The 21,994-nt window shown below is 42.1% G+C and overlaps 1 protein-coding gene across 1 annotated transcript in view; it reads right to left on the bottom strand.

Moving 5' to 3' along the window:
- Window positions 1-568: 568 nt before the first annotated feature.
- The window catches only part of LOC102034219 (putative bifunctional UDP-N-acetylglucosamine transferase and deubiquitinase ALG13), a 21,791-nt gene continuing 365 nt past the window's right edge, over window positions 569-21,994 (bottom strand). Inside the window, exons 2-23 of the mRNA XM_031056124.1 lie at window positions 21,583-21,666; window positions 20,730-20,780; window positions 19,959-20,005; window positions 18,973-19,045; window positions 17,559-17,640; window positions 17,032-17,212; window positions 16,243-16,318; window positions 15,429-15,537; window positions 14,163-14,227; window positions 13,183-13,283; window positions 12,489-12,613; window positions 11,562-11,796; window positions 10,682-10,853; window positions 8,617-8,749; window positions 8,348-8,383; window positions 8,159-8,214; window positions 7,479-7,541; window positions 6,951-7,122; window positions 5,619-5,741; window positions 2,504-2,544; window positions 1,487-1,670; window positions 569-1,379 (exon numbers count right to left, since the gene is read on the bottom strand). Of these exons, the coding sequence (XP_030911984.1) occupies window positions 1,114-1,379; window positions 1,487-1,670; window positions 2,504-2,544; window positions 5,619-5,741; window positions 6,951-7,122; window positions 7,479-7,541; window positions 8,159-8,214; window positions 8,348-8,383; window positions 8,617-8,749; window positions 10,682-10,853; window positions 11,562-11,796; window positions 12,489-12,613; window positions 13,183-13,283; window positions 14,163-14,227; window positions 15,429-15,537; window positions 16,243-16,318; window positions 17,032-17,212; window positions 17,559-17,640; window positions 18,973-19,045; window positions 19,959-20,005; window positions 20,730-20,780; window positions 21,583-21,666 (2,475 nt within the window). The 3' untranslated portion in view covers window positions 569-1,113. The remainder of the gene's footprint in view (window positions 1,380-1,486; window positions 1,671-2,503; window positions 2,545-5,618; window positions 5,742-6,950; window positions 7,123-7,478; window positions 7,542-8,158; window positions 8,215-8,347; window positions 8,384-8,616; window positions 8,750-10,681; window positions 10,854-11,561; window positions 11,797-12,488; window positions 12,614-13,182; window positions 13,284-14,162; window positions 14,228-15,428; window positions 15,538-16,242; window positions 16,319-17,031; window positions 17,213-17,558; window positions 17,641-18,972; window positions 19,046-19,958; window positions 20,006-20,729; window positions 20,781-21,582; window positions 21,667-21,994) is intronic.

Raw genomic sequence — 21,994 nt, 5'->3', positions numbered from 1 at the left:
CCAACAGTGCTGCATGAATTTAAGACAAAAATGTAACAAATCACTTTTTCCTATTATGGTTTTGCTTCCAGGGTTACTAAAATAGGATACCAAAGGAAATACCATATTTTCCCTCTCCCAGTTCTGTATTTAATCCCCTTTTCACCACTGGTTATACAGAAAGGTAAAATTATTTTTTAAAAAAACCACCAAACAGTAGAATGGGCCAATAAAGCTGATTAAAATTTTGTGTAGAAGGCTATTTGAGGGCCAAGCATGTTGTGCCTGAGTTTAGAGGGGAAAAGGTGCAATTACCAGGAATTATTCTGCTTCCATTTCTATGCTGAAAGCTTTTGCTGCCTTCTCACAGAAGGCTAGAACAGCCTTGTCCCACACAAGTGCACTTCTTCAGTCCAGGCTGTGGGATAGCTAATTGTCAGGAACATTACCTGCCAGTGATAAATGACCACTCATTTTCAGGTGTTCAATGCTTTTATTTTGTGCTGTCAGTGCAACTTCACCACCACCGTATGTGCAACAGCTTTCACAAAACAAATCTTACAAATATACAACAATATACAACAGATCAAAACATTATTCCTACACTTTCCACAGCCATGAAACCTATGCACCACAAAGTCAGACAGAAGAAATACAGCTACTACAAATATGTGACCACTAGAGACAAAGCAGCTTTGTTTTGCAAAACCTGAGAAAGTCAACTTATTTTAAACATTATTATCCCTCTCTAATGACCCTGTGCCCAGTGTTTACCTGAGTTGTGATGGCAGTGGTTCAGTGCTTCAGCAAGAACCAGGTGTTTAAGTGCTCAGTGCAAGCCCTCAGAGATACACAACATGTCTTTAGTCAGAGCATGCTTTTTCACATACTTCCTCTACTCGCATCCAAGCTGTTCCCTGCACTACAGTACTTTTCTCCTATGCCTTCCTAATCAACTAAAGCAACATCTTGTCATCTATCAGTAGCATAAACCTAAAGAGAAACATGAAATCTGAACACAGTTTGAGCAAACTGACTCAACTCTCTAAGAGAGGATAACATTTACAAAACAATATTAACAAGAGCTGGCAAACAAGAAACGAGAAGCCAAGGAGGAGCCTCCAGCTCCCAGGTTTACATTCCCTGAGGTGCATCAGGAGGTGCAGGGTTAGGGGAGGCCATGTAGCCCACCTGGGGTGGTGCTCCTGAGCTCCCAGCCTTGGCCACAGGTGGGGAATTTCCATGGGGAGGATTTACTGGATGCCAGGTGCCAATGTAGCGGTAGGCAGGAACCACAGAGTCAAAGCCAGGCACAGGCTGCTGGCCGAAGGGGTCTGACACCACTGGGTAATACACTGGCCCATAGGACAGGGGTGGAGGCTCCGTGTTTTGGAAGTTTCCTTAAAAAAAACAGAACAAAAAAGCACATTCACACACTTCAGCCACACTGATGGCCTCCTTACACAGGTTTTCATGAGTATGAATGCAGCACTGCTCAAGTACAAACCATTTGCTGATGCCTCCAAGGGAACCTGGTGGACCTCAGCTTGCCCAGCATCAGGGAAGAGCTGGGGCACTGACTGATCCAGGACAGGAGCTGGCTCAGCATAGGCTGGGTAAACTTCCACTGGAGATGGAGGCAGCACTGGCTGCACGTACATCATGGAAGGCCAGCAGCTCTGATGGCAATACTTGCAAGAAAAGGAAAAACATGGTCACAGCCACACACTCACAAGCCCTCCTCCAAATCACTGCTACTTTCAGAGCTAAAGTTAGGAAAAAACGATTTTTTTTCCTCCCTAGCCCTTTTAAGACAGATAAACAAACAAAAAAAACCCCATCAAACCAACACAGCCTATCAGAAAAGATACCTGCAGCAACAGCCACACTGCTGTTGTGTCTGAAGTCTTTACAGAGAAAGAAGATTCCCACTTATTAACTTTGTCATAATCAGAGATCTTCCCCATTTCTTCAGTTGAAGGAGCTCACATTGCTCTGTTAACTTCCCTGAGCAGCAGCACTGACACACTGCACTTAACTACTGCTACAGAGAATGCTGCAGCAGAGCAGGTTTCCAGAACACAGAGAAATGGTGCCAACCAGTCTGAGCTCAGCTGCACAAGCCCTAGGAGACTCCATCCACACATCTCTAAGTGGTCTTTAATGACTTATCTAAGTACACAAATTCTCTTTAAGAATGGCTCAGGTTCTTCCCTTCTCTTCATAGAAAGAATATTTATCCACTATCAAAATACAATAAACCCCCCCAAAAACTTAAAAGTAAAGCTAAAAAACCACCACAACCCACAGTAAAACAATTAATATGGTGTACTTCACATTTTGTGGTAGAACTTCACTCCCTGAGCCAGGCTTTAATCTCCATCAAGAAAGTCCATCTATATTAGTTGTCCAGTGCACAAAATGCACATTTAGGACACTTGAAGTTTTGAATACATCAGTACATTTGTCAGGAAACCCAGCAGTTTTTACAGGCAATTGCTATGCTCATTTGAAAAGCACTTACTTGCAATCCCATATTAAAATAATACCGCAAGACCTTTGTATCTGAAATTAAAGGACAGGACATTAAAGAGCACAGGAATATAAACCAAGAAGCAAAAGCAACTTACATTGAGAACATTTGAAGTTATTCTTACTTAATGAATAGCAGTATTTCAGCACTACCTTTTCTTTAAAATTTCAAGGTTAAAGAAAGTATCTTGAATATAAATAGTTGTTAAAGCAGTTTTATCTTTTAAATTAAATCCAGTTAGATGTTTGTGCAATGGCAAGCATTTGTCTGGCCAATTAATTATTTAATTTAATGACTACATTAGCTTTAGTTTTGGTTTATTCATCTTGATTACTCAAGTGATAACTCAGCTTTTTTACCAAAAAATTTAAAAAGTTGCCTAAGCAACTAGGACTTAACACAGAGCTTCTCACTAAATTTTGGGGCTCCCAACTGTTACATTAAGCTCAGTGGAGGCAGGAATAAGGAATAAATTCCTTCCTCACAAGGGTACTCAGTTCCCTGCTTTCTTGCAGACTCTTTTACTTCTCTCTTCCCTATACTGAATAATTTGTCCCCAGCCAAGTAAGTGATATGCTGAGAAACAGTCCCAGGTGTGTGAAAGGACTTTGAAACCTCTCTCCAAAAGCAACAGGGTTTTGAACTTGGAAATACATTTCCAACTGTCCAAAAGCTGTGAAGCAGCTATAAACCTTTAAAGTTGATCCACTGAAAGGGCCAAAAAAAAAAAAAAAGAGGGTGTGTGTTTAATCCCATGATGGAGTTATGGAGTTTTGGAACTGTGCATAAGAAAAACTGATTTCTTAGATTTCAATTCAGATTTGCTTTGAAGGAAGAGCAAGTGACCTATTCCACAGCACAGCCTTTGAGCTCCCAGCTGTTCTAAAGCCAAGGGAAAGCAGGGAGACAACTCAAAAGGAGCCACTAAGGGATTCAACTCAGCAACACCTCCAGAGCTACCATATTCCATCTTCACAAACACCCACCCTGCCCTAGACCAGGCTCCACAGTGCTTCCCTGCCCACCCATCTCCCACACTTCCCCAGCCCTGCTTCTGTGGCACTTGGTGTTGTGGTTTGCTGCAGGGAAGGCAAAAGCATCAGCAAAGCAAACCACAATTTTAAAATGCACGTGGATTTATTCCTCTGTTGCTGCTGCCAATTCTCAATTCTTTTACTGCTCAGCCCATTTATCAGGGCAACAATCCATGCAGCTGTTTTAGGAAATGCTCACAGATCCTTCCTTACTTAGTCCCGGAGGTATTGGTGGTCAGGCTGTAACATTGACCATGGTCAGTGAAATAGTAAAAATAGCTCAAAGGCTTACACAAGAGCAAACCTTTAATATCTAGCTGAAATTCCATCTACATCTGGAAGAAGTTGGATTTTTTTTAAAAACTTAATTTTGTTCTTCAATTGTTTATGCAAATCTATGCAAAGCAAGCACAAGAACTGAATGAAACAGCTGCTTCCATAGCAGCAATAACAGCACAAAGGAACTGCTGGGAGACTGAAGTGACAAACTGACACTGGAAACACTGACATCTGTGGAATGATGGAAAAGAAACCAGTACAGTAGGAGACCAGTTTGTGTTTAGATTCCTCTTTTAGATGTCTGGAAATCAAATCCATCTTCAGTAAAATATGTTGCTTATGAAGCAACAGCTAAGCCATAAAAAGTTACCCATTCTGATATGATAATATAAAGACCACACTGATGCCTGATAAAAATCTCATCTGGTGATAGAGTTTTCACTCTGCTGCTGGGAAGCTCTGGCCAGTACTGAACACTCTGTTTCTGGAACACAGCAATTTCAAGCAGGCTTTTATCAACAGCTCCTTTAAATACAGGGCACCATGCAAGGGCAGGACACCTGAGGTTAATAAACACACTTGACAAATCCTAAATGCCATTAAAACAAGACACAAGATGCTATGAAAACTGGAATAAATGCAGATACAAGTAATGCTTGAGCCCACAGGAGGATTTCCTCCCAGGTCCAGGACTCCAGTCTGTTTACAAGTCCTGCTCCCCCCATCTATACCAGGCCTGGTGTCTTTAGCAAAGCACACAGAACTCCAGATCAAGCACACCCACTTCACCCTACCCTACTCCAAACCTGCTGAGTTTCTTAACTTAAAGGCCCTACAGATTATACTCCATCAGTGTAACATAACAGTACTGCATGCAGCATTTAACAAGCAACCTTTAAAATTCCTACAGCCTGTGCCAAGGACAGGACCAATATGATGTGGACTGACTCAGCTGAAGAGCTCCAGGCAGGATCTGGAGAGGTTATTAATCCACATCCACTCCAGATCCTTGTCAGCACCTTCACACCCCATTCTCCCAAGTGGGGAAAGCCTCAGTTAAAGGGCATTCAACTCAAGCTGGAAAGCAGGAGCTCTGATGTGTGCATGGGGTCAGAGTGATGCTACCACAGCAGGGAAGGGAACCAGAACAGCCAAGATGAACCAACCTTGGATTTGAGGGCAGAGGGGAGGCAGCAGAGCAACTGCAGAGCATGGCAGCAGCAGTGTGAAAGCAGCAGGCTTGGTCTCTGCACTCACTGCTCAACGTGGACCTGAGACACTGTCCCAGCTGATGGCAGTGTGTGACAAAGCCACACACCCAAGGAACAAGCTGAGCCTACACTTCCGCCCTGGTTTGTAATACCACAGAATTACAGCTTGGAGCTGTTAAAGAAAACAACCAAAATACCCCACTGAACTGTGCAACAGCACAACTTATAAATACACAATTCTTATTTTAATCAGCTATCAGAAAAGTGGTTTCTTGGCCACAAACAAGTATGATACAGGCCAAGCACCCTCTCCCTGGGCTTTCATTTATTTAAGGTGCTGTCTAGAGCTGCAATAATCACACATTTGAGTCAGATACAAATTTTCTGTTCCAAAATGGGAATGAAAACATTTTAGCAGAAATATCTAGAATATTCTTTCTCATTCCCCGCAAGCTGTAGAGAGCCATTTCTTCTCACTGTGTATTCTCACTTGGTGTTCTGTTAAGCTTCCAAGGAGAGCACAAGTCAGAAGTGAGCTGGAGAGCAACAGGAGTAAAAATACAAAACATCATCATTAATTACCTCGAGGCAAATCACTGCCGCTGGGATCACAAGAGTAAGCTGGAAGAACAGCACTGGCTTCTCCCACCTCACTCACTGGGGGAAGAGGAGCTGAATAAATTGGGAATGGCACTGAAGAAACTGCTACAATTGGAAGGAAACAAATGTCACACAAAAAGTCAACTTTGTCATGGTATGTCAAACAAGAAAGGTGTTAACTTACACAATTCAGCATGCACTTTGACACCCTGGTGCCCCTAAATGCAGGCTTTAACAAAATTCTGTTCAGCAATCACTTTGAAAGGTGTACAGAAGAAATTTTAAAACTAGATGGGAAGGTTTCCATCTCTCAAGCCTTAACTGCACTTCTATCTGCAAGCTGTATATCCCATTAAAAGAAAAAAGTATTTTTCAATAATTTCTTCATATTAGAAGGCAGGCCAAACCTCTCTGTTGTAAGAGAACAACAACTTTAGGCTGATCACCTAAGTCCTCAGAAGTGTGAGAGTAAACCCACAAAAACAAGGGAAGGCTTGAGACCTATCAGGACAAAAATCTTCTGGATAGACAACTGCTAAATGTCTTTTTAGGTAGCCCACACCTCTAACACAGCAGGAGGTTGGCACCAGTGAGCAGACAGCTTTGAGAACCATGCTGACTAAACTCTCATGCAGAGTAGGAGCAAAAAAGAAAAAAAAAAAGCAAAGTGAGACAGAACTGAGCAGAATGGAAGGTGGAGATGTCTTAGATGTTAAATGAAAAGTTATAGAAGAATAGAAGACAAGAGAAGTGCTCTTTATAAGAAGGAAAAGATTTTTTTTCACGACTGCCATTTTCCAAGAGCAAAGCAGGTAAGGCATCTAAGGTGGAGAGTGCACCCTGTGCACCCACAAACTTAATCTCCTTACCCATGGGAAACTAAGGGTCACAAAAATAAACTGGAACACCCCAGCCAGTGACTCTCCTGGAAGTGATGGTGGTTCTAGAGGCTTGCTACCTCAACTCAAGGGGAAAATGAGCCGTAGGAAAGGGGAGGTGAAAGGAGTTGCACTGAACTTCTGCCTTCTGAAAAGAATTTTCTAGCAAACACTTGGCATTAATGGTTAAAGGTGGCAAGGGGGGAACCCAAAGCAGAGAACTCCAATTCCCACAAAAATTCAGGGGCAACAGCCCCTAAAAACAAGAAGGCAGCAGCCAAGTTGCAGCTATGTAATTTTAAACCAAAGCAAGTGACAGCCTTTTAACACTTGTTAAGCCTTTTAACACTTGTTTTGGATGGGGGGAGAAAGGGAGGGGAAAATATAACTGAAAACTTGGAAATCCAAGTCCACAGCTGCAGTCTGTACACTCTACCTGGCCTCCCCACAGAAAAGGGAGATACTATGACAGGCTGCACTGCAGTTTGTGGGGGAGCTGCTGTTATGACACTGGCTGGAGTGGAGGCAGCAGAATTTGAAGAGAGACCTGTAGCTGGAGCAGTATAAACATCTGTGGAGGTGGAAACTGTTGCAGAGTTCACCAACACCTGGAAAAGAGTCAAGAGTATTCAACCATCTGCCTCTGCAATTGGCTTTGACAAAGACTATGAAAATACCACACACTTCAAAAATTCTCACTTCACACAAAACCATCTTGTAAATCCTAGCTGTAAAGACACTAACTATCCAAACTCTGAAAACTTTGGCTTGAAAATACCAGTTTAGAGTTGCAGACACCTGCAAGGCATCTTCTGTTTTGCTTGTATTTGCAGGGAATTGCATTCTCTGCTGCCAGAGGCTATGAGGGGTCCCCACAAAGTGTCACAGTCCAAGCAGAGTGGCCACCTCTCTGCAGAGCCACCACAATGAAGTGTGAGATACAGTTCAGAGTACCAGACACTACCTTCTGGGGATAGCTGTAGGAAGCCACTTCATCTGGAGGTGACACCAAGACTGGCCCTTCTTCCTGAAGGGATTCCAAAGCAAAGCATGGTCCATTTCAGGGGCAAAGAAGCGACAAGGCACACACACACCACACCCCTATTTTTTATTTTTAAATTTATGGACTATACACCCAGAGTGTCTTTTGTAGCTCCATTAAACACAGTTTTATTCTAGCATGCTCAGGACTGCTTTCACACCCACTGTGGAGCAGCAGGTGACTAAAGATTTAGTTTCAACTTAAAAAAAAAAAAACTAAATTCCAAGATAAGTTCTACCACAGATGAGATCTCTCCAGTCTCACAGAGGAGGGCTAAGATAGCTGGAATATAACCTGAAGGGTGGCCTGATAAAAGCAAGTGCTGTCTGGAGCAGAGAAAGAAAAGTAAACAGCACTCAAATACACATTCTCTCTTTGCAGAGGGAAAGGTGGAAAATCATTAATGTATCCAGTGTAATTCAGACTGTACTTGCAGACTCAGATAAAACCCTCACCATTCAGAGAGGAAAAGGATATATAAGAAAATAAATGAAATCAACATTCCTTTAAGTCTCTAGCCTACTGTGCATCCAAGAACAGTTTCCATGAATGCCACACGCCTCAAAGATCTCAAACCTGAACAGTCTGTGAGTAAAACTTACCAAGTTTGCTGTAGGTTCTGCTGAACTAAACACTGCTGCAGTTTCACAGTTGGGATCTGGAGGACATAAGCAAAATTAATTAAAAAGAGCTGCACTAAATCTAATCCTTCAGAAACACATAAAAAGCTCATAATTGAGTGTATTACATTCACCAAATGTTCTATCAGTAAAGACTAAACTTTTACTTACCTGAAGATACATAGATATATTCCTCATGAAATTTCCCTACAAGCGAAAGAGAACAGGAAGTTTTGACTCAGGGGAAAAAAAGGGGAAGGCAAAAGAGCTTAAACCTGGAGTTACTGCAATTATACTTTAGTGTATCTATTAATAACCTGCTTTCAGCATCATCTCACTTTGTGTCCTTTAGGAGATGTAAGGAACCTACTTTTGACAATGAAAAGCACATTGACAATCTCTTAACCATTTTTTTGCCTATTAATCCTTTAAGAACTCACCATTTTCACTTGCTTCTTCCTCCTCCTCTAAGGCACTCAGGGTCTGCTTGTTGGATGGAACAGAGTTTGGACCTCTCCTTGCTACCCAAAATGCCCCTGGACCATGGACAATGGGAGCATGGCTACTGTGGCTCTGAAAAGCAAAGTCAGAAGCACACATTTAGAAATAATTTAGAACCTTTCCATGCTCTGTAGACAGAGAAACACACAGAAACAGGCTGGCAGACCCAGCTTGCTGCAACCAAAGCTTACTAGAAGCATCATCTGTGTGTCCATTCTAATACAACAAACATCTCTTTCCTTTTCCTTCTGTTCTGCCTTGCACACTTAAGGCAATTCAGAAGCTTTACCATTGTCCTATGCCAGGTAGTCAAGCTGCTCCCTCCCAGAACTCAGCCAGCTTTATCCCAAGCTCTAACAAAGCTGCAAAGGAGGGAGCAAATCCCAGCCAAGGCTGCATAAGGGCATTCATCATTCCAGAGCATTCCCCCCACAACAGCAGCAGATCAGTTCATCCAAACACCGATCACCATGGAGAAAGGTCATCTTCAGTCCCAACTAGTGGAACCAGAAGGTGGCTGCTGGCATAGACAGCAGTGTCTGCACTAGGCTGATCCACATGTGCAACCCTGACTATTTCAGAAAGCAGCACACCCCAAGGTTTCTCACAGCACTCCTTCAGTTTCTTACATGCCCTTTGCTGCTGCACTGAAATCATTCTTTAGCTGCACCCCAGTTTAAAAGACGAGTTCTCTGAAGGAGGAACACAGGGTTGAGATGCTTAAGTAAAAGAAGGTGAATCACTCTTGTGGTGGCAAAGGTGACACTCAAAACTCTCCTCAGAAGCCACTGGTGACTACAAGATCGATAAAGTGCTCAGAGAGGCTTGAAAGATTTCCAAGGTTGAAACAGAAGTGGTAAGTCAGAAGATTCTCCCACCAGGCCTCTGGCAGAATGGCAGAGTCCTCTGTGAGATGCATCTTTCCCCAGGAAATGTCACATTCCTTTACTAAACAAGACAAGGAAGAGACAGAGAAAAAGCTTTGGCATTGACAATAACAAAGTCACTGAATGAACATGAAAACCTATTCATTAGGAGCTGCAGGCAAGTCTAGCAAAGGGGGAGAAAAAGCCACTGAGCTGTATTGATTTCATGTTGGAAAAAAGAAATTGCAGGATAATGCGTCCTTATTCCTTGGCACTCTTGGAGGAGAAATCAGAGCAAAGATTACAGATCTAGTACATCAGAGCAAAGAAAAAATGACTGGTGCTGAAACAGCCCTAAGCATATTCTCTCTTCCTCATTTAAATATGAGTCTAACAATAGTTCACTGCTTCAACAAGGCAAAATATTCAAACATACCAGGTTGGTTGTGTTTTTTTTAATCTGCTTTCTTATTCAGATACCTAAGTATAAATTGATTTTTTTAGCATTCAGCTTTGGACTAGGTTTAGGTTACAAATAAAATAAAAAAAAAAAAGGCATTTTAAAGTTTAAGAACGCACTTAATCTACAACTCAACAAAAAGACTGCTTTAAGAAAAGTCTAGGTTTGCAATTTTTTCCTGTTTCGGTAGCAGAAGAAACCGTGCCAGGAACAACATGTTAATCCAAAACATCACAACTACAAATTTGTAGGGGAAAAAACCCAGGCTATCACTATCCAGTTTCTGAATCTTGCTCCCCAAATGATAAATTGTAGTGTGGCAAACAAGTGAAAAGCTTTCTCCCACAATGTTTAGAGCTAGACAGATATGCACAGGAGGAAAATATTCTGTTTTCAAACTGCAACAGAAAGGAGAAACATGATTATGTTTATGAAAATATGCTTAAAAGAAAACAAGTGTTGCTACTGAGGATACAAAGAAGGGAATATCTAGAAAAACTGAGGTTCCAAGCAGGTTTTACAGGAACTAGACTAATTTCAGTCTTCCACTGTCAAAAATGCACTCACTGCTAAACCTTACTCCAAGAAAACCAAAAAAACCTGCTGTATATTTGGGCAAAGAATCACTGTGCATTTAGTTTCCCCCTCCTCCTCTCTCTCTGAGAGGCTTCAGCTTACCCTTTGTTCATAACTCATAGGCAGAGCAGGAAAAGCAGTGTCATCTCCTTCGATTTCACAGAAAGTGACAGTTTCCTCTGGCCCCTGGGGCTCCTCGGCAGCCCCTGGCACGAAGCTGTACTGGCACTCCTTGTTCGCGCACGGCAGCGGGCGGCGGCTGCGGCTGTACGAGCTGGGGAGCAAGAGAGGAGCTGAGCAGTCACCACCACCTGCACTTGCACCTGCCTTTGGCTGCTCAGTTTGAACTCAGCTCTTTCTGCAGAGCCCCCAAGAAACCTGCTTTTGCACACTCTGCTGCAAACAAGCAATTCGCACCCCAGCATCCTTGTAGAGCAATTTTTGGTAAAAGAGGTTTGTTGTCACTCACCAGGATAAATTATCATAACTCTGACAGCCTCTCTTCCCTGGGCTGGGGTAGAATGCTATCTGAGGGCCAAGCTGGTATCTTGCCTCTCAGTTGCTCACAAGACTGTTTTTATGTCTTTTTATCCTCCCTGGAGTTAGTACAGCGCTCTTTATTTTGGTTGCTGTTTTGAAGAAGCATTTGAGACTCCCGGGCCAGCACACCAACACGGGACTGGCTGGGAGCAGCCTGTGCTATTAGTGGTTTGTGGACAATATTCTGATGCAGTTCAAGTTTTTTAGAGCTTCCCTTGTTCTCTCTCCAGGTGATATATATATATACCATGTCTATAAAACATGTATATACCCATGCCTACAAAATAGGCAGATTCCCTGAGTTTAAAGGGGAAAAGGTGAAACTACCAGAAGTGCCTGCCAGGTGTAGTTTCACCTGAACAGCACAAGCTCTCTCCCAACCAGTCTGCAGCAAGAGTGAACAGGAAACAAGTGACCAGCTCATGTTTTCAAAGCTTCCTACCTGGGCATGCCGGAGTCACGGTGCTGCCTGGGAGGGTTCTGCTGGTGATAGGGTTTGTAGGGTGCCATGGCTGCAGCTCCCTGGGAGCAGTGGATGGGAGGGAAGCGCCCTGAGGGAGCACTGTGCTGCAGCCGGGGGGGCAGCACTGGCTGTCCCCTGCTGTAAGCCACAGCCATGAACACTTCCTTCCCACGGACCTTCTTGAGCATCCTCTTCCGTGTTTTCATATCCATTTCTGCAGTTTCCATTGAGACAGAAAAGAGATATACACCTTAAACCTGAGTTATGGCCTCAAATGATAAAGTGAGGAATTAATATTTGAACCCATAGAGAAGAAAGCCAGTGGCCTGTTCCAGAAAAAGTGCATTGTAAATATGGACACTACAGACCCTTCTTTAAAAGATCAAGCAGGAATTCTACATGATACAAGCATCTGACATGGGAGTACTTTCCTAGCTTCAGCTGATCTAACCAGTACTCCATGTTAAAGCTTCTTCTCTATGCAGGGTGTGTTTATTTATAGAAGTTAAAAAACATCACAATCTCTCCCTCCAAATTAAATTGAACCCATATTTAAGTGGGTCCCTGGTTCATCCATGCATCTCTGCTCATGCCAGGTCAGGCAAGCTCTCTGGTTTACTGACATGTCTTTTTAGATGGTTCTCAAGTAGCAAATTTGTTCTGGGCAATTTTGAGCAATACCAAATTTGCTCTGAATTTCAGAGCAAACAGATTTGCTCTTTTGCAAAGTCAAATCCATCCCTGTCTGAAATACAGCTTTCCATCAAACCCCTACAGTGGCCAAGTTTTACATCACAGGGGGAACTGAGTCCCTTCCAATATCCAAAGACTGCTACAGTTACAACTCTCATGAGCAACTCCCCTACTTCCCCAGGGAAGAAATGCTTCTGGAAGCCTTGTACAAACCTATTCCTGAGAAGTGTCCACCTGTTACTTTCTGATAAGCTCCTCTTCTGTTGTGAGCCATATTCCAAGCAAGGACAGGAGCCACTTGTGACACTGGCTTTAAGTTTGCCAAAGGAACTGTGTGCCTGCAGGAAGGACACCCATGTTAGCAGCGCCCCAGGGATACACTCTGCACAATAACATAAACTGAAGCAACACCAAGACAGAGGAAATAGCTCGTGAAAATAAATAATCTGCTTCTCTGACACCAAGCACATATTACTGCTACTTGTTTAATAAGAAAAGACAAGCTAGGCTCTAGTTTAAACACTTATTTCCTGGGTCAAGTCTCTCTCCCCTGCCTCCAGACGTACACCTAAAAGCAAGTACACAGAATTTTTGCAGGATGTTGTCAATCCCAGCTTTGGGGGAGGGTGAATAATTGAACAGCAAGGGGGAGAAAGTGATTAGATTCACCAGAAGTGCCAATTATTTTGTTGCTTGGGTACAGCATAAAAACTCCAGAGAAACATAACAGCAGAGGGCAATTTGCTCTCTGTGAATTAAGCCCAAGCTGTAAAGATCACTTTTACATTCCAGTGAAGGAAGAGCAGTAAGATTTCACACAAAGCATTACAATAATGATTTTGGTCATTAGAAAAAAAATAAAGCCCTCAACCAGAACGAGTTTGAACCTGAAGTCATCACTGCTTACTTTTCTGCCAGCTCCTCAACAAATACAGTCAATGTGTTGCTATCCTGTCCAACTTCCTGGATGTGAGCATTGTAATACTTCTCCCCTGGTTCCAGACGCACCTGGAGAGAGAATAAGGAAAGCTCTAAAAAACTTAAACTGCATCAGAATATTGTCCACAAACCCCTCATAGCAAAGGCTGCTCCCAGCCAGTCCCATGTTAGTGAGCTGGCCCAGGAGTCTCAAATATTTCTTCAAAACTGCAACCAAAATAAAGAGCAGTGTACTAACTTTAGGGAGGATAAAAAGACAAAATCAGTCTTGTGAGCAACTGAGAGGCAAGATACCAGCTCCCTAACTTATTTTTATCCCCTGTGCCCAGCAGATAAGTGCCAAGGAAGACTGCTGCTTAAGAACTTGAGGAGAACAGAAGATAAAGTAGGAAAAGGAAAGTTTTGCACAGGAAGAAACAAATCACTGAGTGAATAATTAGCACTACCTTAAAGATTGACTAAAAAAATGTGCCCTCACTACATATGACATCAGAATACAAAGAAAACAGACCTTTCTTTCAGCATCTCCTGTCCAGATCATTCTACTCCTCCCTTTTTAGCTCTTCCCTTTTTATTTTATGAAATATTTTGCTAGTTCACTTTTGAGAAAGATAAGACTATCCAGAATTGTTGCTTAACCCAAGTGAAAAATCTAGGGACAAATACACCAAAAGCACCCCCTGTGCATTTTAAGCTCTGCCTGGAACTTCCACACTCAGAGAATGTGGATGACTGGTTTACATTGAATCCCCAACCTGCTTTTCTATCAGACTACCAAGTTTAAAGGTAGATCTCAGAAAGAAATTACATTTAAAAGAACACCTACAGGGAAGAGAATTAGAAAAGCATTAGAGAATTCTATGAAGTCAAATGACTTCATTGTTTATCATTGTCCATTTAAAGTAGTTTTAACAGTTGATCATAACTGAGTCTCCTTTGAGTACTGACCTGACACTTATCTCCTAAATAGTACTGTCTCCCAGCAAACACCATGTAGTCAGTTTTTTGAAGCTCTAAAAAGAAATGAATAAATAAATAAATGGGGGGAAAAAAGCCTTTAAGCTACTGTTCTTTCTTCACATATCCTACAAGTACTTCACGACAGCAGCCAACTACAATTTATAGGCCAATGGAGTTAAATATTCCTCTGCATACCTGAATATTCCCTATAGTAACAGTGGAGTAACTCTAGGTGTTCTTACAATAGACCATAACCAGGCTAAGTCACATGAGATCAGCAACAGCCAGATAATGCAGCAAGCAACACTGCTACAACACTGCAGCTTCTGTGGTGGCACAGAGCTAATCCTGCATTTAATATAAATCCTGGAATTAAAAATGTTGGACATCTCTTATCTTGCCAGAGTCCCAGTGGCACCTGGCAAACATGAAATGTCATCCAGGAAAGGCTAACATTGCCTAAAGTCTCCTTGCTGTTAGATTTCAGCTTTTTTTACCTCTGTTCCTTGCCTGGCTGTTCTGCACGTCAGTATTCCACACAGATAATTGGTTACCACACTCTGCTCCAAGAATTTTAATGATCCTCATTACTGATTACGCCGTGGTGAAATGCTGGAGTTCTCCAGCATGCAAAGCACTTTGGGTCAGACATCAAGTATCACTTAAAAACTTATCTTTCTTGGTAACTTCTTGCTTTACAGATCAGCCACAGTGAATGCCAAAAAGCAGCCAACCTTTCCCAAGCCATGAGAACCACAAATCTCTGCAGAATGTTCAAGCCCAGGAGGGCTGGGAGGCAGGAGGAAAAACTCATCTGACAGATCTCAATGCTAAATTTGAGATCTTCATTATTATACAATTCTGAGGCCAAAATCGTGCTCTAAAAAGAAGTCTTTGCACACATGCTCTAACAAAAAACTCTCACATTTGAATGCTTTCCAATACAACAGAATGACAACAGAGTTCTGCGCTCTGCTTTGAATCCTGCTATTTCCTGTGTACAGTCAATGAGTAGCAGAGATCAGATTTTTAGCAACCTTGTACCATTATACAGTATCAAAGGCTGGGTATTTTGTGCTTTGAATGGCACACAGGACACCAAGAACATGTCCTTCCTACAGCTCTCTGCTGGGTTCACCTGTGCCCTTCACTTTTCAGCTGTGAAGAAACAGGTGACAAGACTCAAGATTCATAAATTTAATGCTAACCCTACTACAGGAAGCACTTTTTGGCTTTTCCCTTTCCAAAAGATACCTTTTCTACTGTCCAGCCAAACATCAAACTCCACATTTCGATAGATGGTAGAGTCCAGGGCCTTTAGCACTTTATAAGGAACAGGCATCTTTGGAGGATTTTCTGGAGGCTAAAAACAGAATTGGAATGGAGCATTAACAAGTGCATTTCATGTGTTCAGCACAGTCTCTATTCTGCCAGCATCTGTGCACCATTTTAAAAAGTACAGATGCTATTTTCCAAAATTTTCACTTCCACTGTATTTCCCTAAAAACTAAAACTCAAGAGTATGAAAACAGATCCAGGCACTCAGGTGCTGAGCAAACTGACTCTGGAAAGCAGAACAGGCTTAAGAGTGACAGCTGGCATTGTTCTGTACTCAAAATTATTCAAAGGAAGCCAACCAGACCAATGATGTCACAGCTTCAAAAGTAAGCGAGCATTTCAGTTATTCTATTTGAAAACTCTGTACAGTTTTCTTGGAGTATTCTGAAGCAATTTATATTATGGTCAAGACAAAAGTGAACTAATTTAAACCATATTCTGGGAAAAACAAATCAGGAAACATCTGCAAAGCTCCATCTTTTGGGGGAAATAAAAATCAGCTAGAGAAAGACTAGAGAATTTCAGAAAGTAAGAGAGACATTTCCAGTTTAAGAGAATCTCAAGGGCAAAACCAAAATACAAGAATATGGAAGAAATAAACCACCTATTAACCAAAAATACATTTTTAGAAAGTGGTAAAGAGGATTTAGCCCTAACAAGGGTAACATCATACAACAGAAAAAAAAAAAACCAAAAGAAAACCAGAAGGATTTTTCCTGAACTGCCAAACCTTTTGTTCTTCAATGCTTTGTTTGAACTTGGTTTCCTGTGCATTGTCAGCATCGTTGCCTTCCCAGTCGTCCAGTCTAAAACATTGAAAATAAGATTACGAAAGCTACAACACACAATCTCTAGCCAGGATTAATACCACCAACTGTTCAGACAACCTGAAAAAGCACCATGGTGCCATCAAGTGGCACATTTTGGCTTAAACACCAGCAACGTGCAATGCAGTGCAGGACCAGCCTTTTCCAAGCTTTAAGAACTTGACCTTTGCTTGTTCCAATATCCACCCCTAACCAGGGCTTGCATTAGGAAAGGATGAAGGTGATCCCAGTAACTGAATTCTTGCATTGTCAAGGACAAAAAGACACTCTTGTGCCAGGTACCATCAAACCAATGCTGTCTGCAAGCATTCAGAGGCAGCTCTCAAGCCTTTCAGAGCTATGGAGACTTAGAAGAGTAAGTCTCTCATTAAAAAAAAAAACAATAAAAAAAGCTCTAATGAATAAGGAGCAATTTTACTTACAAATAAGCTGTCATTTTACAGAGTAACACACAACTATAGCACAGCCTGCAGCAGAGGACAGTCAATCATGTGGCACTTCCCAGCTCCAAGAAAAGCACACTCTCTTCCATGATATATTTGAGCTTTGTGTTTGTGTCATAACATAGGAAAAGAGGAGTTAGCATTCCATAAAATTCATAGAAACTTGGAAAAGTTGTCCTCTGCAAGGTTTTCAGGGTTTGTTTTTTTTTTTTGCTTTCCTCTTACCAGATCCCCTTCCCAACATACTACCTCTTTTCTGATGGATTTCGGGGTACTTTTTCATGGAGACAACCAAAGTTTGCATCCTCACTTCCTACAGGAGCACTGTTTCTGTTCTTCTTGGATCCACTTCGAAACACCTCAACTGCAGACCTTAATTCTTCCTCATCCATGCCAAACACATCTTTGTAGAGGATCTCATATAACACAGCTGAACAAACCAACACAAAGCTCAATAATATGAGATCCATAAAAACTCCTGCAGCTTAAGGCAGGCAGATCTTCAGATATTATCTACTGTTACAAGGCTGTAGTGACATCAAATGCAGTTAAGGACAGGATCATAAAATAACTCAGTTGGGAATAAGGGACCTCTGGAAGTCATTTAGTTCAAAACCCACTTAACAGGTTAGAGAAAAATGAGTCTATGCATAAAAATATACCAGAAGTGAGCTTCCATCTCTCTTCTCCCCACCCCTGAAAATTGAAACAAACCCTGCCTCTAAACATATGAAAACACACAATTCTCTTTCACAGAAAAATGATTTCAAGTTTACCCTGGCAAACGGCAGCATTTTCCTGAAATTGTTTTGTATACACAGAGTCATAATGGCCGTTACCGGAACAACACAGTAAAATCTGGGAAAATTAAAAAAACAAAGTTTTAAGGCTGGAATGATGTAATCCCATCAGTTATGATGAATTCAGTAAATTCTGATATCCTTTTATTCTACAGTTGACACCAACTCACCAAGAAAATAGTAAATATTCTCAATATAAACATGAAAAAGCTGAGCTTTTTTGGAGCTGTAGCATCAGCTCAAAACTGAAATTTAGGTAAAGTGTCTAAGTAACTTTATATCATACAAAGAAAAAAAAATCATCTGTACATCCTGCTATATTGAACGTGAAATAGGAGTTTGTTTCCAAGACCACCATTTGCTCAGGAGGTAAAATAAACACAACCCATTGCATGCAGCACCCCGAGACACACTATCCCAAGAGTCAAAGGCACATTTCATCCTTCTCTGCCTGCAAGACTAAAAGAGCATTTACTTCTCTAGTCCTTAAAACCTTGCTTTTAAGAAGCAGAAGAGATGCTTTCTGCATCACAGGCATTGACACATCATGTAAACATGTGCCACCAAACTTCTTGGCACACAACCACAGCCAACTGCAATGGGCAGGAGCCCTGAGGCAGCTGTCAGCACACTGCCAGCGAGGATGCTTCCCAGAAAACCAGCTCCCAGAAGGAGCCCAGATGCCAGGACTCTCAATTCTGGGTGCTCTGTGGATTCTGCCAACAAAAGCTCTCCTCTTGTGGTGAGGAGGAGCAACACCAGAAGGAGCTGCTGCCCAAACTCAACAGTGTAATGCCAGACAGCTGCCAACATTAATGAGAGTTCTGGTGGGAAAGCCTCGAGCACTTAGACCATGCTGTTTGATTTTTAAACTCAGCTCATTTTGGAATTAAATTAAGCTACACAGGAAACTGTGTAGATGAAGAAAAAAAGCACATGTAATGAAGACAACAATGCTCATCAACAGATCAGTAACAGCTGCAGCAGCACAGGTTCAGAGCAGACTGGCCACCTTGGCAAATCTAGCAGCCCACACTGAAATCCACACCGCAGCAGCTTCACTGGCATCATGAAGTAGCCACATAATTGTGCACCCACATCTGCACAGCTCCAGAGGGGTCAGATGCAAGGTAATACACACTATTTGTCCTTTATGCTCCCTTTTGCCCCTATCAGCAGCAGTGCTCATGTAGATAAGCTGTTCCAATAACTCTCACTCTGAACTGGGATCAGTTTGTAGGTCACAAAAATCAATCTATTTGTTACAATCATCCCTTCCCATTAACGTCCCCTTTTCAGGGAAAAAATTGCACAACTCATCCAGCTTCAGGGAAAGCAAGGAAACAGATTGGCAGGGGAACAGCAGGAAACTGCCCTCACTTCTACTGACCTTGTCTTCAAAGCCATTGTCTGTAGCACATGTGGGGGGCTTCCCGGGGTACCGGTACACAATGAAGTCTCGCCTAGGTAAGCAGAGGGAAAACAAGACTTGCAAGAGCACACTCTCAGTAGAACGTTATGAAGAAGTTTCCAGGGAGCAGTTTAGAGCTGTTGGTTTACAGAAAAATCAAGCAAAGCATTTTCCCTGATAAATGAATGCTACCATAAAGGAATAGCCAGATGAGAAAACCTATCTTGAGGGGAAAACAAAAATTATCTGTGAAAGACTATGATGTTTACCCACAGATTAAGTCAAGTACTTATACTTACAGAAGGGTGCTCAGACACTAAGACTATTCAGTCTAAGTGATTTAGGCACTCTGCAAAAGGACTAGAACCTCAGTGCAGGGAGCTAGCAATTCCTTACAAACTTCAGTTGTTCCTTTAGTACTGGGACAGAGTGAGCCTGCAAAAGGGAGCTTCTGTCTCCTACCACTAGAGAGCCAGACTGCTTTTTACAATTGGCATAATTTAATTAGCTTAATTCAGCACCTACACGGCTCTGTGTTACCTCTGAAATAAAGAGCAGTGTTCACACACCAGGTAGGGCAGGTATTCCTCACTGCTGGAGCTTTCAAGAACACCTACATGAGTTTTAGCCATGCTTGTAACTACCACACAATGTCTGCACTGCACACAGCTCCTCAGTTTTGCCCATTTTCCAGTCTTCAGCCACTAGAAGCAAACACCTGACATTCAAGTTTAGTATCAGCAAAAAGATAACAAACAAGCATCTCTGGAAACTGACCCTGCCCTCAATCCCCATTAGAACAGGGGCTGTGATGGCACCATTTACATGTCAGTTAAGTTTTTTAGGGAAGCATTTTTCATCCTGTTTCATACATTCACCTCTCAGTGGCAAACACACAAAGTTTTGAGGCCAGAATCCCCACACCAAGGGCAAAACAAAGTAAACCTTAAGAAAGAGGTACGTACTTGTACATCATTGATAAAGCACTTATTTCCAGCTGGCCAGCACTTTCCTATGCAATATGATGAGATTATGTGAGATAGCAGAAGAATCTAAACATCAACAATTATATTCTACATTTCTGTAGTATTAAAATTCTCTACTATTAAAATACCTGTTCAAAATCATCAGTTTGTTAAAGGAATAATGCCCTGAAAGTTGAGATACAAGGATTTGGGGGAGAGGGAGGTAAAAGGAGTCTGCTACATGGGGTGGCCACAATTACCAAAATTTTTAAGACTGAGCTGATCCAAGACATCACTTTAGATACTTTTTTTTTTAAACCCACATTTGTTTCAGAAGCTGCTGCACTCACCAAGGTTACTGGTTAAAGACTAAAGAAATAGAAGTCTGGACAGTAAAGGAAGAAGCAGGGGATTTTAAAGCCTGATAGACAATTCATTTAAGGTACACTCCACATATTTAGTTTTTTTCTTCTTAAAGAACTACAGTTATGAATAAGCTTTTATTGTCCAGCCTGCAGAGACTGGACTGCTCCTTTGCACCCATGCAAATTCCCTACTAAAACTGGTATTGTTTATACAGGTACACTTTATTCACATTTATCAGTACAAACCCTAAGTGTTAATTATGTAATTGACTCCCCAAGATTTGAGTCTATCTAAAAAAAAACCCTCAAACAACCACATTTCAAAAAACTAACTAACTACCTAAACAACTTCCTGTTCTAGTCTCTTCAAATTTAAATCTCTTAATAAGTCTCAAATCAGGCTTACCTTTGGATCTCCTAGTCGTTCTAGGTATTTCTCAAATGAGCCTTCCACATACTTTAAAAAAAAATAAAGAAGAAAACAGATATAAAAACTTGGGCAGTTGGAAAACAAAGTTAAAATTAAACCTAAACACTACTTAATAGCTACCAGCTGTTAATTTGGAGGGGGCAAGGCACATAGAACATAGGAATGATTTGGGGTATCAATGTGATAATACCAAGAGATGCTAAGAAATATTAAGAATACGAGTCCAAGTAATATTCAAGTTCCTCCTAGATGAACTTGATGATTCAAGATCATCATTAGATGAAGCACTTAAATGTGCTTAAAATAGCACTTAAATAAAGCACTAATCATAGATTAGATGAAGCACTTAAATGTGACTAGAGGGAAAACAAAGAAAAACCCCAAAACACATCAAAACCCTACAATACCACACTGCACACACACCAACTGCCACAAACAAAACCAACCAAAAACCATACCTCAAAACTCCGTGACTTTACATAATTATTCCAGAATTTCCCACCATCTTTTGATATTAATTTCTTGCTCCAAAAACCTACACATTTCCCATCTCCTAAATTCTGTAATGGTCACTTCACAGAGAATATACTACACAAAAAACTTGCCCCTAAGTTCACTACTAAGGTTTTAGTAACTTGCTTATGTTCAGGAACTTCAGAACCAAAGTCAAATATAACTTGTGTAACTGCAACTCAACAAAAGGAAGCAGCCCCCCTGTCATTTCTCCTTTCTTTCAAGCATCAAGCGTGACAAACCATCGTGTTCCCAGTGCTAAACCACTGACCCCCTTCTACGCACCCAGCTCAGACACAGAGCTCACGGTACTTACGGATTCAAACCTCGACTGGTGCTGCCTCATAAACGAGACGCAAGCTTTCCTAACTTCTGCGTGATGAATTTGAGATGAAAACAGCTGGGAAAATAACGGTAACAAAGGAGAAAACGTCAAGAGTTTAACTCACGCCTCGCGTTAGGCATGGATTCTCCGGTCTAACGCCACCACCAGGCGGTGCAGAGGCTTGGGGCACCTGGGGACACCTGAACCTGAGGGGAGCCCAAGCGCCCGGAGCCGGTCGCACCGATCCCCACACACATTCCCAGCCATCCCCAGCCATCCCTCCGCCACCTCCTCGCTCTGGGCTCACGGCCGGGTCTCCAGGAGCTCTCTGGGGGCACCCCCGGCCCGCCCCGGGCCTGAGGCGTCCCGGCTGCCCCCAGCCCCGCCGGCTGCGCACCCGCCC

Source organism: Geospiza fortis, unplaced genomic scaffold (assembly GCF_000277835.1).
Source record: "Geospiza fortis unplaced genomic scaffold, GeoFor_1.0 scaffold157, whole genome shotgun sequence".
NCBI classification, from domain to species: Eukaryota; Metazoa; Chordata; class Aves; order Passeriformes; family Thraupidae; genus Geospiza; species Geospiza fortis.
This window is presented reverse-complemented; position numbering and strand designations above follow the sequence as displayed.